This window comes from Vigna unguiculata, chromosome 1 (genome assembly GCF_037176805.1).
Source record: "Vigna unguiculata cultivar grain cowpea cultivar isolate G323 ecotype 2 chromosome 1, ASM3717680v1, whole genome shotgun sequence".
Classification (NCBI taxonomy): Eukaryota; Viridiplantae; Streptophyta; class Magnoliopsida; order Fabales; family Fabaceae; genus Vigna; species Vigna unguiculata.
Window position 1 is genome coordinate 12,850,373 of NC_140792.1, and position 14,648 is coordinate 12,865,020.

General features: G+C 38.4%; 1 protein-coding gene across 1 annotated transcript; it reads left to right on the forward strand.

The window, feature by feature from the left end:
* Window positions 1-791: 791 nt before the first annotated feature.
* On the forward strand, window positions 792-12,023 carry LOC146888716 (uncharacterized). Its single transcript, XM_085665927.1, has 3 exons — window positions 792-903; window positions 994-1,137; window positions 11,416-12,023. The coding sequence occupies exons 1-3, from the start codon at window positions 792-794 to the stop codon at window positions 12,021-12,023; spliced, it is 864 nt and encodes a 287-aa protein (XP_085522053.1).
* Window positions 12,024-14,648: the final 2,625 nt, after the last annotated feature.

Below are 14,648 nucleotides of genomic sequence, written 5' to 3' on the forward strand. Positions count from 1 at the left end.
AGCAAAGGACATAGATAAACAAAAATCACAACAATAATCAAAATAACAAATACATAAATTACTCTAACCTTAGAATTAAGTTAAGAAATTATAGTGGAATCAACCCTAAAAGCTTAGCTCTCCATGGCTTTGATGGAATACATGATAATATGATGAAGGAAAGAAAATAAAAGGAAATGAAGAATGAGAGATGTGGTGGATGACGATATCTGCCAAAACTAGAGAGTTGCTAAGTGTCCGTCTTCTGCTCTCTTAGGCCTCTTTATATAGACTTCAATTGGGCTTGGACTTTATCTGTTTGGTTGCTAAAATTTGTTATCTTTATTTAATTAATTAGCAACTTAATTTCTGTTCAATTTCCAATTTTGCGCCTCTTATTTAACAATTTTTACAAAATTGACCAGAATTTGACCATAGTTGACCAGTTGACTGCCCTATGAAAGACTACCACGTGGTAGAGGGCACTTTCTCTCTAAAAAATTAGGGTTTCTACAATGGAGGAATGAGTGAGGCTATAATGGTGTTTTCGTGACGACTACTGCGAAGAGAAAGGAGGAAGCTACGACGTGAAGGTTGCAGAACATGGTGGCTGAACTTTCTCCGACGTGGTGACTGAACGCTGGTGTTGTGACCAGAGTTCGTTCACGGCTGCGCGGAGGTTCACGAATGATGGTCTCTGGAGCGGTGCAAATCTGCAATGGAGGTGCAAGTTTGCTTTGCGGTCGCGTGGTAGTGATGATGGTATGCTGCTCTCTGTGTTGGATGCAGGTGTTAGTGACTAGAGACTCACGATGGCGCGAGGTTTAAATAGTGCAGGTTTGAACTGTTGGCAGTGTGCGTTCGTGTTTCTTTTTGTTCACGAAGATGATGGTTGCGGTGCAGATGTGACTGTGCACAGAGATGGTAATTCAATGGCTAGAGATGAAGGTTGAAGATGGTGATTGTGGTGCGGTGCAACTGCGTGGATTTGTGGTGATTACTGGTGGTGTCTAGAGGCTGCCAGGGAGGTGGATTCGCATTTTCTGGCGATGGTGTCGCAGTGGCTGAAAAAGGTGCGTGAAAAAGATGACAGAACTCTGGTGGCTAGAGAGTTTGCGACAGATGCTGGCAAGGATGGCGGCTGTAGGTATGGTGATGGTGGGAGAGGAGAAAAAAATTAAGGTTAGGGTTTCATTTTGGATGATGGTCATGTGGCAAGCTCTGATTGGTCAATTTGGTGAGTGGAGGATTGTGACACGTGTCATCATGTGGTTGGACAAATTTAGAAGGTTAGGATTGCCACATGGCATAATCTGGTTGAGTGGAGTTTAAGTGGTAGGATGGGTGCAACTTAGTAAAAACTGGGGTGCAGAACAGATTTTTGTGGTCCACTTGTAGGAGGGTGTGTAAAATAAAACTAGGGTGTATTTAGCTCTTGAATTATTCTTTTCCAAATTTTCTTGATTTTTGACTTATTTTGTAGCTTCGAATATTTCAAATCCATACTTTTAATTACCCAAATTAAACTTCAGTTGCATTAACAAACGTTAGAATATCCAATAGTATTTTACGCAACTAAAATCAAATTTTACGCCATTTTTACCTTACGTACTCAATAAATCCAATAATCATAAATCCTAATTAAATCAATCTTTAAGCACAAACATTCTACTAAATCCCCAAATTTAAACATTAAATGAGGGCAAAAATTTGAACTCATCACATACCCACACTTATCCTTTTGCACTCGTGGGCAAAATTGAACAAATGGAAACAAATTAATCTTCTAGAATTCATGTTGTCATGCACATACAAACGAAAAGATTATGTTTTTCACACATGAGTAATATTTTGAGTTTACAAGATAATCAAATATGAAAGAGAAATACTCAAGTTAAATGTATATTTTCTCACCAAAATTTGCTCAAGTGTTTTTGGCTTGTGTTTCCACTCAATATACCCATGCAAGTAAGCACTCTCAATGCTTAACAAGAATCAAATATTCACACTTTCAGAAAACATGCATTCAAAAATCATGAGAACTTTTCACGGTTTATAATGGGGCCAAGGCTAAGGTAGGAAAAACTTTATATGCATGATAAATATTACTTTATTGATTGAGTATGATTTGGTATGTGGTCAATACATAATTCCATGAGCCTCTAGGTAAGACCTCATGGTGGTGCTTCAGTTGTCGGGACGTAATTCCATGACCCTGTTAGTGGGAGTTCATGGTGGTGCCCCATCTATATAATTTGGTAAGGATTCAAGGTAAGGTTGTATCTTGACACTCTAAGGAGTCAATTAGTCTCACTTAGAGCGAACTGACTCTTGTGGTGAGAGTAGCAAGAGGCCTGGAATCCATTAAGGGCTAACCTTGTGTGTGGGGGATTGAGAAATTGTAACACTTAGCTCAGGGGTGAGCAGCTCGGGGGTGAGCAGCTCAGGGGTGAGCAGCTCAGGGGTGAGCAGCTCGGGGGTGAGCAAGGAATTCCACCATAAGTGCAAGCATCCGCTGAATCCGACTAAATTATACGTATCCGGATGAGTCGTGTTGAGTCTTAGTGTATTGTTTGGAAGATCATAACATGCTTGGGTGATGTATGTATAATTGACTATGAAAATGTATATAATTGCATGATAAAACTATTTTTCAGCTTTAGCTTACCCTTTTGTTGTTTGTTGTATGTCTTGTATGTATGGTTTTCTCTTTTTGCGATGATCATCAATTTATTGGTGTGAGTAAATACGAGAAACACCCATGGTCAACATGGAGGTGATGGTTCCGCTGCGTAACCCACTTGGGCTGGATTCTATTATATTGGGCTTTAGGGTTTAGGCCCATGTATTGGCTTATCCTTTAAATTTAAATTGTTTTACTATTGAACCTTGTATCTTGTTTTGTTTTGGCATCGTGGTGTGCCTCGAATATTGTGAGGAGTAGTATTTATGCTCAAAGACTGCGCTATTATGTTATCCCGTGTGACGTTTCCTTTAATTCGGATTATTGATTAAATGGGACGTTACAGTCCCAACAAGTTTTCTTAGTTTATTTTTATCCAAATTTTGCCAAAGCTTCCTGATACACTACAGAAACCATAAACTGTGCAATTGAGCACCTTGAAAAAGGTACAAACAACTATAGAAACTCTTTATTAGAGTCATTTTTCATAACTTTAATCATATATACTTAAGTCGTAATGCCTAGAAACTATAACTTTATAAATCACTGATATGTGCTTAGTAGGTAAAAATATTACTAAAATTATCCACATGAATTTTCATAAAATAAAAAAATAATATGTTTCTTGTTTACTAAAATTTTTAATTCATTTCGATAGAATGTTGGATGTTAAATTGTAGTACAAATACATATAATGAATAATCTGATTCAAAGTTCACAATTCTTTAAGTTAAAAAATCCAAGAGCCTTAGTCTTGGATATGTCTTTCTATTAATAAATAAAGTGGTTATAAGTGATGTATCTTCTAGTTAGGATGATAATATTTCAGTTACAAAATACAAAGGTAAGGATAAAATATAAACCCTAAAGGTAAGAATAAAATATAAACCCTTTATCTTTTTTCAGAATATCTCATAAATTACAAGAGTTGTTAATTAAATCAAAACTTCTTATAATACTTAGGCTCAATTCCTAATCAATGACTTTGTTGTATCTTCATATTCTTTAAACAATCCAAAGTTGATGCCTTTACATATGTTTGGATCGACCTTTGGGCCTTTTCTCCACCTTCTCATTATCTGTTGGACCATGAAGGACTAAGATAGTATGCCACTTACAAGACTTAAGCCCAATAAAATAATTGAACTATAACACTACCACTTTAAGCAACAATAGGTCGTTCAAGGTCGATGTCCAGGTCGACCGTGGGACATCTTCGTAGTCCACCTACTTGGTCGGTTTTGAAAAGATGATGCCTACATAATCATTTTGAAGTACATAGATATCGGTTCCTCGTTTGGTTATCACATTCCTTAAAATTCGACCTCGCCTTGGACAATACACAACCTTTCAACCTTGAACCTTTCAAAGATGTAAAGATTGCAAAAACTCATCTTCTTCCTCTTTTTGCTTAGAAAATTTATGGCAAATGCCCCAACCATGACCAAGCGTATACAAAAAGAGTGGGTCTCATCTGAGCTGAGTGGGCCCAAGCTCTAATTCTCATAGGCCAACATTGATTGTAAATAGTAGAATATGTTTCTTTTGGACCTTGTGTTTTAGGTCAATTAGTATAGGATATTTCTTAGGCTTGTATTTGGGCCTTGTTTTGGGCTTGAGCCTAGTAGTGTATTTAGTCCTGAAAGAGATGGACTTTGTGTGTTACACATAAATTAGGGTTTCCTTAACCTAATTATGTGCTAACTTACACTCTAAGGTAGGGTTAGGCTCTCCTTATGCACTTCATGCATTAGTATGACCTTGCCACTTAGCCAGTCACACTAGAAACATGTCTCTTTTGGCTCCAAATTTTGAATATTTGATTTGAATTTGCCTTTCCTTTTTGGAGAACACTCTTGAGTTTCTTGGCCTATAACTAAGGGTCTCACCTCTTATAAAATTAACTTGGAATTAGTAAAGAAATGCAACCAAAATTGAGCCTTTCTACTTCCGTTGAGTTCCCCTTTGACAAGTTCTCTCTTCTAGACTACTATAAGCTTCCTTCCTTAGGAATTAGCATCATCTCTATCTAGAAATTAACCTTAGTTGAACCAAAACACTTCAAGCTAATTCCACATCCATGGGGTCTTCCATCTTCACGCATGAGTTGAAGAAGCTAGGAGGAAGGCCATTAAAAACTCTCCTACTTCTTCTTGTTGATTGCTTATTGATGGAGCTCCTTGCACAGATTGGGAGAGGATGAGCTAAACTTGGAGTAGAAGCAAGGTTGAAGGCCCTTGAGCAATGGAATGGTTTGGTGGAGATGAAGTTCTAGGAAGGAGAAGCTATACTAGAGGAATGAGGCTAGAGGAGATCTAAGGAGATTTCTAGCTAGCATAACTCTCAATAAGGCAAATGTGTGGACTGCTCTCAACATCAAGGCATTTACCATTCAAATTAAGAGTAACCTTTACACAAGCCTAGGAGGCTCTCATTTATAGTAGAGAGACTTTCCTAAAATGCAATGCAAGTGGGTGTGGAAATGAAATGCAAATGCATGGCTTAGCCAAGACGCATGCCTCCTAGATTCGTGAGTCATGGATCATGTGCCAAGTGGAAAATCATGCCTTCTATGCTTTCCACCATGTGCAAAATGAGAAAATAAGCTCTAAGAAGCTTCTTGACCAAGCTTACGAAATGGGGTTGAATTGGCCCAATTTGGAAGCTAGAATTCATGTACTTTGGCCAATTATTTTGTAAAGCAAGGCCTAACATTTGGCCCAAAAGAAAAGACTGTGCTATTGATTTTATATGAAGCTCATCATGTTGTGATATCTTCTTTAGCCCAAGAGGATAGCATGTGAAGCCCATTAAGCTTATTGGGCTCTTGCTGGTCTAGGCCCTTTTGTATCTTTCTCATCATACTCCTAATAATTGGGGCTTTGGATGAGCTTGAGCCTTGAATTGAGTATGGGCCATGTAATGGGTTTGGTCTGGACCCATCATCTCCTCCCCCTTGGAAAGGATTTGTCCTAAAATCTTGATGTTCATCATCATCCATAGATCCTACAAAAAGGAATTAAATCAAATACATTGAAAGTGGAATGAACACCATACTCAGAATGAAGATCTAATTGATAAACATTGTCTTTAATCTTTTTCAATATTTGAAAAGGACCATCACCACGGGGATTTAGTTTGGATTTGTGCAATGTCTTTGAACCTTTTACCTCATATGGGGCCAAAAGAATTTTCTTTAAGAATGATCAAAGTTTTTGCTACCCAAAAATGTCCCATGAACCCCCTTCATGCATTTCTTGAATAAGAAGTTTCCTATGTAAACCCAAGGAATACAAATTCTTCCTTCCTTAAAAAAAGTACCCATTGATCACATAGAATCCTCCTTGGGACTTTTGTTGACAATCATTGTAAATGGATAAAAAATAAGGATCTTGAAGATACAACTCTAAAATATTATGAAAGCCAAAAATTTGAGAACCTAAAGTGGCTAGAAAAGTATATCTTCTTGAAAGTGCATCCACCACAACATTGGTTTTACCCTTTTTGTATTTGATAACATATGGAAATTGCTCCAAAAATTTCATCCATTTGGCATGCCTTTTGTTGAGCTTGTATTGGCTTTTCAAAAACTTGAGTGATTCATGATTACTATGAATAATAAACTCCTTAGAAATAAGGTAATGTTCCCAAGTATGAAGAACCCTCAAAAGTGCATAAACCTAAGAACACAGTAAGATAACCTATGACAAGAGCTTTAAGCTAGCCAAATTTTTCTTACTCCTTAGGCTATATAAGAGTGCTTCCATGCATCTTGTAAAGGTTGCTCTTGATTTTGAATGGGTAAATGCCTTGATAGGGAGAGCACTCCACACATTTGTCTTATTGAGAGTCATGGTTAGGATTCTTCTTAGTTTCCTTTAGCAACCTTTCTCTAGGGTATTCTTTTATTCCTAGACTTCTACTTTCACCAAGCCATACCATTGCCACAAGGGCCTTTAATCTTGTCTCCAATCCTTTCCGCTGCCCTCTCATGGAGCTTCTTCCTCACTTCCACGTCCAAGGAGCTCCATCAGTTGAAGTGAAGATCATGGATCCTTAGAAATAATAAACTCCTTAGAAATAAGGTAATGTTCCCAAGTATGAAGAACCCTCACAAGTGCATAAACCTAAGAATAGATAGAACATCCGTGAGATAACCTATGACAAAGAGCTTTAAACTACCCGAATTTTTCTTACTCCTTAGGCTATATAAGAGTGCTTCCATGCATCTTGTAAAGGTTGCTCTTGATTTTTAATGCGTAAATGCCTTGATGGGGAGAGCACTGCACACATTTGTCTTATTGAGAGTCATGGTTAGGATGCTTCTTAGTTTCCTTTAGCCACCTTTCTCTAGGATATTCTTCTATTCCTAGACTTCTACTTTCACCAAGCCACATCATTGCCACAAGGGCCTTCAATCTTGTCTCCAATCCTTTCCGCTGCCCTCTCATGGAGCTTCTTCCTCACTTCCACGTCCAAGGAGCTCCATCAGTTGAAGTGAAGATCGTGGATCTCTGAAGCTTGTTTAGGAGACTTTGTTGGATATACATTGTTCCTATACAATATATATATATATATATATATATATATATATATATATATATATATATATATGTACTTCTTTGAAAAAACATTTACTTGACTTAGTTGATTGGAGCCCTGATGCTCATAACGTGTTATAAAATAAAGTTGATAATAGAAAGGAGAAGAAAAAGGAACAATTGAGAATAAAGAGGAAATGGAGATAAATTGTTGTGTGTCTTATTAATGATAAGAAGAGTTCTATTTATAGATATGATATATTTAAATAATTAATTCAAATATAAATAATTAAATTTCGTAAAAGTAATTAATTATACGAGTAATAATAGAAAATCAATTATATCAATGAAAAATCAATTATCATTTATTCATGACATTTACATAAATCATGTTTCAAAAATTTCAAAATCTTTGTTTCAAAAAAAGTACAAGAACAAATAATGTAAAAAGTACTTCTACGAAAAGTACAATTATACTTATATTAATAAATTAGTATAGCTTGATGATGCAAACGAAACGGTATCACAACGCAAAGAATAAATATCAATGTAATGTTTATGAACATAAAGACCGAAATAAAAAATAGTTTATTTAAGTTTTTCTTATTTTCTTACTTAAATATGTAGAGGGATTAATTGCGTTTATATTAATTAATTGCGTTTTAAATAATACTGCAAGTGGTGGATATTGGTCAGAAATCTTTAGGTAGACTTTGATAAAATTTCTTATCTAAATTAGGCGATATACCTACTATACATGGTTGGGCTACCTACTACCTTTTGCAGATACATTCACCAAATTTAGAAATGGGCAATGCTGTCATTCTAAGATTACCCAATAATTTCATTTTGAAACAGAATCAATAACATTAACCCTACAGAGATGATAACCCATAAAATAAAAATTAGTAGAAAAGAAAGCAAAATATACCACTCATGAGGAGTTAGCCATACATGCTTATAAGCCAAATAAATGTTTATTCTAAAAGATACCATCTCAATATTAATTATAGAAACTAAATAAATATGTATATAAATTTTCTCTGTTTAAAATTTACTATGATAAATAATTGATGCCTTTTGTAATATTAGTCTGTTTAAGATCTTGTTTAAATTCTCGTCTTGGTAGATACCATATTTGATTAGACTATATTTATGTCTTAGTTGAGTCATGTTAGTTTAAGAAAAAGTTTAAAAATACAAAAAAAGAGTTATATATTTATAAAGAAAAAAATTGAATTGTTGAGAATTTGACATGACAAAGCATAAATTTACCAAAAACAATAGAAGACACCCAATGAGGAATTTGTGTGTGAGAGAAAGGTTGGCACAACGAGAGGACATCTATTTTTGGTTCACGTGAGGACTATGCAATTATCAACCACAACAGTGAACACAATAGTGACACAAAAAATTATTGGTGCACACTTACAAATTATTTTAAATTACGGTATTAATAAATATTTACCAAATATAAATAACATGAATTAATATGTTAAAGAAGTAGATTCTAAATTGTTTATAGTTTAAATTTTGATTAACTTTGAACTGTAACGTGCTATTTAATTAATAATCCTAATCAAATGAATCGTTACACAGAATAATAAAGTAGTGCAGTCTTTATAAACATTACTCCTTACAATATCCAAGACACATTACGATGTCAAAGCAAGACAAGATACAACGTATAATGATAAATCAATAGGAATTAGAAATAAAGCCCAAAGACAAGAAATACATGAGCTATAGCACTAAAGAAAAGCCCAAATAAACGGAAATCCAGTCCAAGCAGACTATGCAGCGAAACCTCCATCACCCTGATGATCACAGGGAGTTCTCACATCTGCTCACATTAACAAGTTGATGATCATCGCAAAAAGAGAAAACCACATAACAGAACATACAACAAACAAAAGGGTAAGCTAGAGCAGAAAATAGTCCATCATACAGTTACATACAATTTCACAATCAAATATACATACATCATCCAATCATGTTATGACCTTCCAAACAATATACTACGACTTTAGACACCAGTCATCCGGATACATATAATTAGTTAGATTCAGCGGATGCTTGCACTTGTGGTGGACTTTCCTGCTCTACCGAGCTGCTTTCCCGAGCTAAGTGTTACAATGTCTCAACCCCCACACACAAGGTTAGCCCTTAATGGGTTTCAGGCCTCCTACTACTCTCACCACAAGAGTTAGTCCGCTCTTTGTGAGACTAACTGACTCCTTAGAGTGTCAGGATGCAACGTTACCTTGAATCCTTACTAAATTATATAGATGGGGCACCACTATGAACTCCCACTAACAGGGGTCATGGAATTACGTCCTGACCAACTGAGGCACCACCATGAGGTCTCACCTAGAGACTCATGGAATTACGTCCTAACCAATGAGGCACCACCACAAAACTGTCGTGGAATTACGCCCTAACCACACACAAATCATATTTCCAATAATCATACAAAATCCTTTATCATGCCATAACCATGCAACTTTGAAAACCAACCATTCCATACTCAATTCATGCCAAAATCATGTTAATTCAACATTTCAATCCATACAATCAGATCTCACATGCGAATTCATATACTTCATACTTAAAATAGGGTAATCCAAGCCAAACATACAATGAACAACCAAAAGCATGGAAAGAACAGTCATGGAGCAAAACCTCGAACCAACCTCGCTCAAGCTAAGGACCTTCGATCAGGCGAAAGAGATCTTTCGCTCAGGAGAAAGAGATCTTTTGCTCAGGAGAAAGAGATCTTTCGCTCAAGCTACAGGTTCTCGCTTAGGCGAGACTATCAACAGAGAGCCCTACAAGACTCACAAACTCTCGCTTAGGTGAGCCCTCCTCGCCTGAGCGAGACCACTCCTCACCCAAATGTGAGGTTCCTCGCCTGGGCTACAACTGCAGCAACGTGCCTCAAGCTCCCATTCGTCCTCGCTTAGGCGAGCCTCTCTCGCTTGAGCGAGATGGTACCTCACTCAAAATGTGAGCTCTCCCGCTATGCTCAAGCTCGAGCGCGAGCTTGGACTTGTTCCTGCAAGTCTCGCCTAGGCGAGACAGGGTCGCTTGGGTGAAAACGTTAGGTCTTGCCACTGTCCTCCCTGCAACAGCCATACACTCATACCCAAATAACAATACCAATCCATCCAAGCATTTTCAATAGCACATCAACCATGCAATCACGAAAACAATGGCCAAACAACCAAGAATCAGATTAAACAAGAAATCCCTAGCTTCCCTTACTTGGAAATAGCTACCAAAAATACTTTGATGCTAAATCGTGAGCACAACAACTCTAAGAACGGACTAAGAAGCTGGAAAATAGGGGAATAGGAGAAAATAGAGTTACTCAGGGAAACCCTAGTTGGAACCAATATAGATGTGCTAGAAATAGGAAACTATAGGGTGAGAGACAACTTACGTGGAGAAGGAAATGAGTTTAAACTTGCTTGACCAAGGTGGTACCAAACCCTAGCAGAGAGTTATGTAAGGAACAAAGAGCGTATGAGAAATGGGATGTTTTGCAAAGTGAGGGCTGAATGGGAGACCTTGGCTGCATTAGGGGCGTTGGCACCCTAAGGGCCAGCTTGTTGGCCCAACTAGTTAAAGACAACCTTAAAATATTGGGACAAAAATAATTGGGCCTTACATGAACTCTCGTAATTTCTTTTAAAATGAGTTGTTTGGTTATATTATTTAGTATTAAATATTATAGTTTCGTATTTTATATTATATTATAGTTTCTTAAAATATTTTTTATACTACACCTAAGCGGCTTAGCCTGACTATAGCCATGAAATTCGTCTACATAGCTCCCAAGGACGCAAATAATCACCATACATATGCCAAGCAAATGAAAGTCACCATCCTAAACCGCTATAAGAGCAACCGGCCTAAGTCACTAAAGAAGTAACCGACCTAAGCTGGTAACTTAAGGAAATTAAGCGAGAACTTGACAAATTCTTAGTATTACCAGCAAAACCCCTAGGGCCCACCATAATCAAACTAAGTGACTTGGACTAAGGCTCGGGCCCACCTATTTCCCAAGTATGGGCCCAGCCCATGACGTGGCCAAACATAATTAATAATCTATAAATATGCATGGACCCAATCAATTAAATGTATGCATTCATTATTCCCTTAATTACGAGATTTGACTTTCTGAGAGTTTTTTGCTGACTTGAGCGTTAGAGTCTCTTCCACAGGTAACCCCTCTCGAGTCCAAACCGAGATACCCACAGACCAATGGGCAGGCCGAAGCAGCTAACAAAGTCATACTAGTAGAATTGCGCAAATGGCTGGATAACGCCAAAGGTCGGTGGCCAGAAGAATTAGTGGAAGTGTTGTGGGCCTATAGGTGTACCCCTCAATTAGCAACAAACAAATCTCCTTTTAGCCTAGCATACGACGCAGACGCCATGATACCAGTCGAAATTGGCGAACCATCTCTGTGTCGAGAACTTTATGACCCAGTTCAAAATCACCAAAACATGACCACCCACCTCAACCTCCTATCTGAATTAAGAGACAAGGCCCAAATACGCAACTTAGCAGCCAAACAGAGAGCGACCAGAAAGTATAATGCAAACTTATGCCCAAGATCATTCACAAAGGGAGACTTAGTTTGGAGAATGGCCAGCAACACAGGAAAGAAGGATGACAAGTTCTCTGCCAATTGGGACGGCCCGTACCGAATACGCAAAGATGCTGGAGGAGGAGCGTATAAGCTTGAACAGTTATCAGGCGAAGAGATACCCAATACATGGAATGTGTCCCATCTTAAATTTTATTTCAGTTAAGACATCTATTATACCGAATCCTTCTAACCCTGGGTGTACTCTTTTTCCTCACCTGGTCTTTTTTCCCTAAGGAGGGTTTTGGCCAGGGAGTTTTTAATGAGGCACCTCGAATTTCATGAATAAAACAAAGGGTTATTAACCTCACGTATACTCCTTGTACTTCAATTTTAATCGTTTAAGTTCACCACCCTTACCACAAGTAAGCGGCTTGGGTCGAACACCATTACTTCAATTTTAATCGTTTATGTTCCTCACCCTTACCACAAGTAAGCAGCTTGGGTCGAACACCATTAACTTAAATTTTAATCGTTTAAGTTCCCCACCCTTAACATTAGTAAGCGGCCTGGATTGAACACTCTTACTTCAATTTTAATCGTTTAAATTCCCCACCCTTACCACAAGTAAGCGACCTAGGTCGAACACCCTTAACTTAAATTTTAATCGTTTAAGTTCTCCATCCTTACCATAAGTAAGCAGCCTGGGTGGAACACCCTTACTTCAATTTTAATCGTTTAAATTCCCCACCCTTACCACAAGTAAGCGGCCTGGGTCGAACACTCTTACTTCAATTTTAATCGTTTAAGTTCCCCACCCTTACCACAAGTAAGCGGCCTGGGTCAAACACCTTAACTTAAATTTGTAATCGCCTAAGTTCCCCACCCTTACCACAAGTAAGCGGCCTGGGTCGAACACCTTTACTTAAATTTTAATCGCCTAAGTAAAACGGCATATGACGTGACATACCGAACACAAAACAACATGATTCAACAAGCGCGTTCCTATCACATATACTATCGTCAACAACCACACAATAAATATATCCACAAGATGCATCACATTAAAAGCAATGAAAAATATTGTACGAGTTATTACAGACTTAGGATTAATTTCGAATAGAAAATAATAATAAACTACATCCTAAGCTGCTTGGTCATCACCACCCTCCACGGCCTCTCCCGCATTCATGTCCTCATCAGTTGTTGTCTTCTTTGCCTCCTTCTCAAGACTGCTTTCGGCTTCATTGATAAATTGGTCGTCCATCACATCCTTATTCACGTCGAACTTCGGATCCGCCGCATCCACATCTTTACAGAAAAAGGCCGCCTGCCTCAAGCCTTTCTGAAACCCATTAATATGCTCTTGAATGATGCAACCCTTAAGGTCCTCGAGCTCAACTTCTAGGCCTTCATGCTTTTCTTTCAACTTATCATAGTCGGCCTCCAAATCTACAATTCGGCCTTTCAATTTCTCCTCCGAGTCTAGACAACGCACCTTCCAAGTTGCCAGCCTCTTCTTCTCTTCTTTCCATTCTTCCCTTTCCTTCTCCCACGCCTCCTTCTCCTCCGCAAACTTGTCGACTTTACCCTACAACTCCTCCACCTTATCCCGATTTCCTTCCTTCAACTCTCTTTGGTACAACAACCCAACTCAACGCCCCAATATTAGCGCCTTGCTACTAAATTCCACCATCGTCCTCACTAGATGGTTTGGCTTCATGCTATCAATTGAATTGATTAGCGTCTCCGGCATATTCATCTCAATATCCTTCCGAACAGTCGTCTTTGGCAGCTCAATCAACCCAGCTTCTGGTCCTTTTGCACCACTAGACGACCTTGGTCCTAGCAAAGCGGCCCACACTTTCTTAACATCTTTGCCTCTGCCAAGCCTGGCCGGCAACTCGACTTTCCTCTTTGTACCACCATGCACATGTACTTCCACCAGTGACTCTTGCAAATTGGGAACTTCAATTTTCTCGACAACTTTCGCCCTAGTCACCTTCTCCTTCCGTAGTGTTTGGAAAAGGGTCAGATTTTTCTTCCCAACTTGAGGCATATGTCCTACATTGTACACACCAAATGTTGGTTAATTAACTTAGACACATTGAAACATTTGAAATTACAAACAGATACCTTCAATATCAATAATCGGATGAACCGAATTATAAACCCTAACTAAGCCCTTAGTGGGTAGTCTATCCGTAAACTTCATTGGCACTTCCACCACCTCCCTATCCGCCGCCGACAACTCATCAGTATTCATGTACTTATATCGCCATGGGTTACCCGTCCAACTAAAAGGAAATTTAGTACTCCCATCCGCATTGAAGAAATACGACCTCCCTCCCTCCTTCACCACCGCTTTGAAAAACCCATCCTTGAAGTGATTTAACGACTGAGTAAATGCATCCAGCCTGCTTATACTCGGCCTGCTCACCAAAGATAGCCATGTTGTCATTTGTCGTGGCCTTGTGTCATAGAAATACAAAAACGCAAGTGGAAGGTTGTAGATATAACGATTGACAAAGAACACGGAAGGCCTGCAAATATGCCTAGTTGTTCGAATGCACTTGGGTAGGTGCTACATTTAATAGACGGAGCACCCCCATAGCGAAGTCGTCTAACGACAACCTCACATGCAATTGCGAAAAATGACACATGTACATGTAGAAGAACTTATCGACCACTCCTTCTTGCCCATGGCAAACACGCTCAAAAGCACTCACCTGCTCCAGCGATACTATATCACGGTCCACGTCCCTCCCTATGATAGGAGTACAATTCAACCATAAGTTAAGCAGCCTTGACCATCAGAACAACGACGACTGGTTTCGAACGTCAGCAGCAA

What these genes read in the sequence shown, in the direction of transcription:
- LOC146888716 (XM_085665927.1), top strand. Translation starts at nt 792, where the DNA reads ATGGCGCGAGGTTTAAATAGTGCAGGTTTGAACTGTTGGCAGTGTGCG. An exon ending in TGTGACTGTGCACAGAGATG is followed by an intron (nt 904 to 993) that starts GTAATTCAATGG and finishes GGTGGTGTCTAG; the next exon opens with AGGCTGCCAGGGAGGTGGAT. An exon ending in CGGCTGTAGGTATGGTGATG is followed by an intron (nt 1,138 to 11,415) that starts GTGGGAGAGGAG and finishes CTTGAGCGTTAG; the next exon opens with AGTCTCTTCCACAGGTAACC.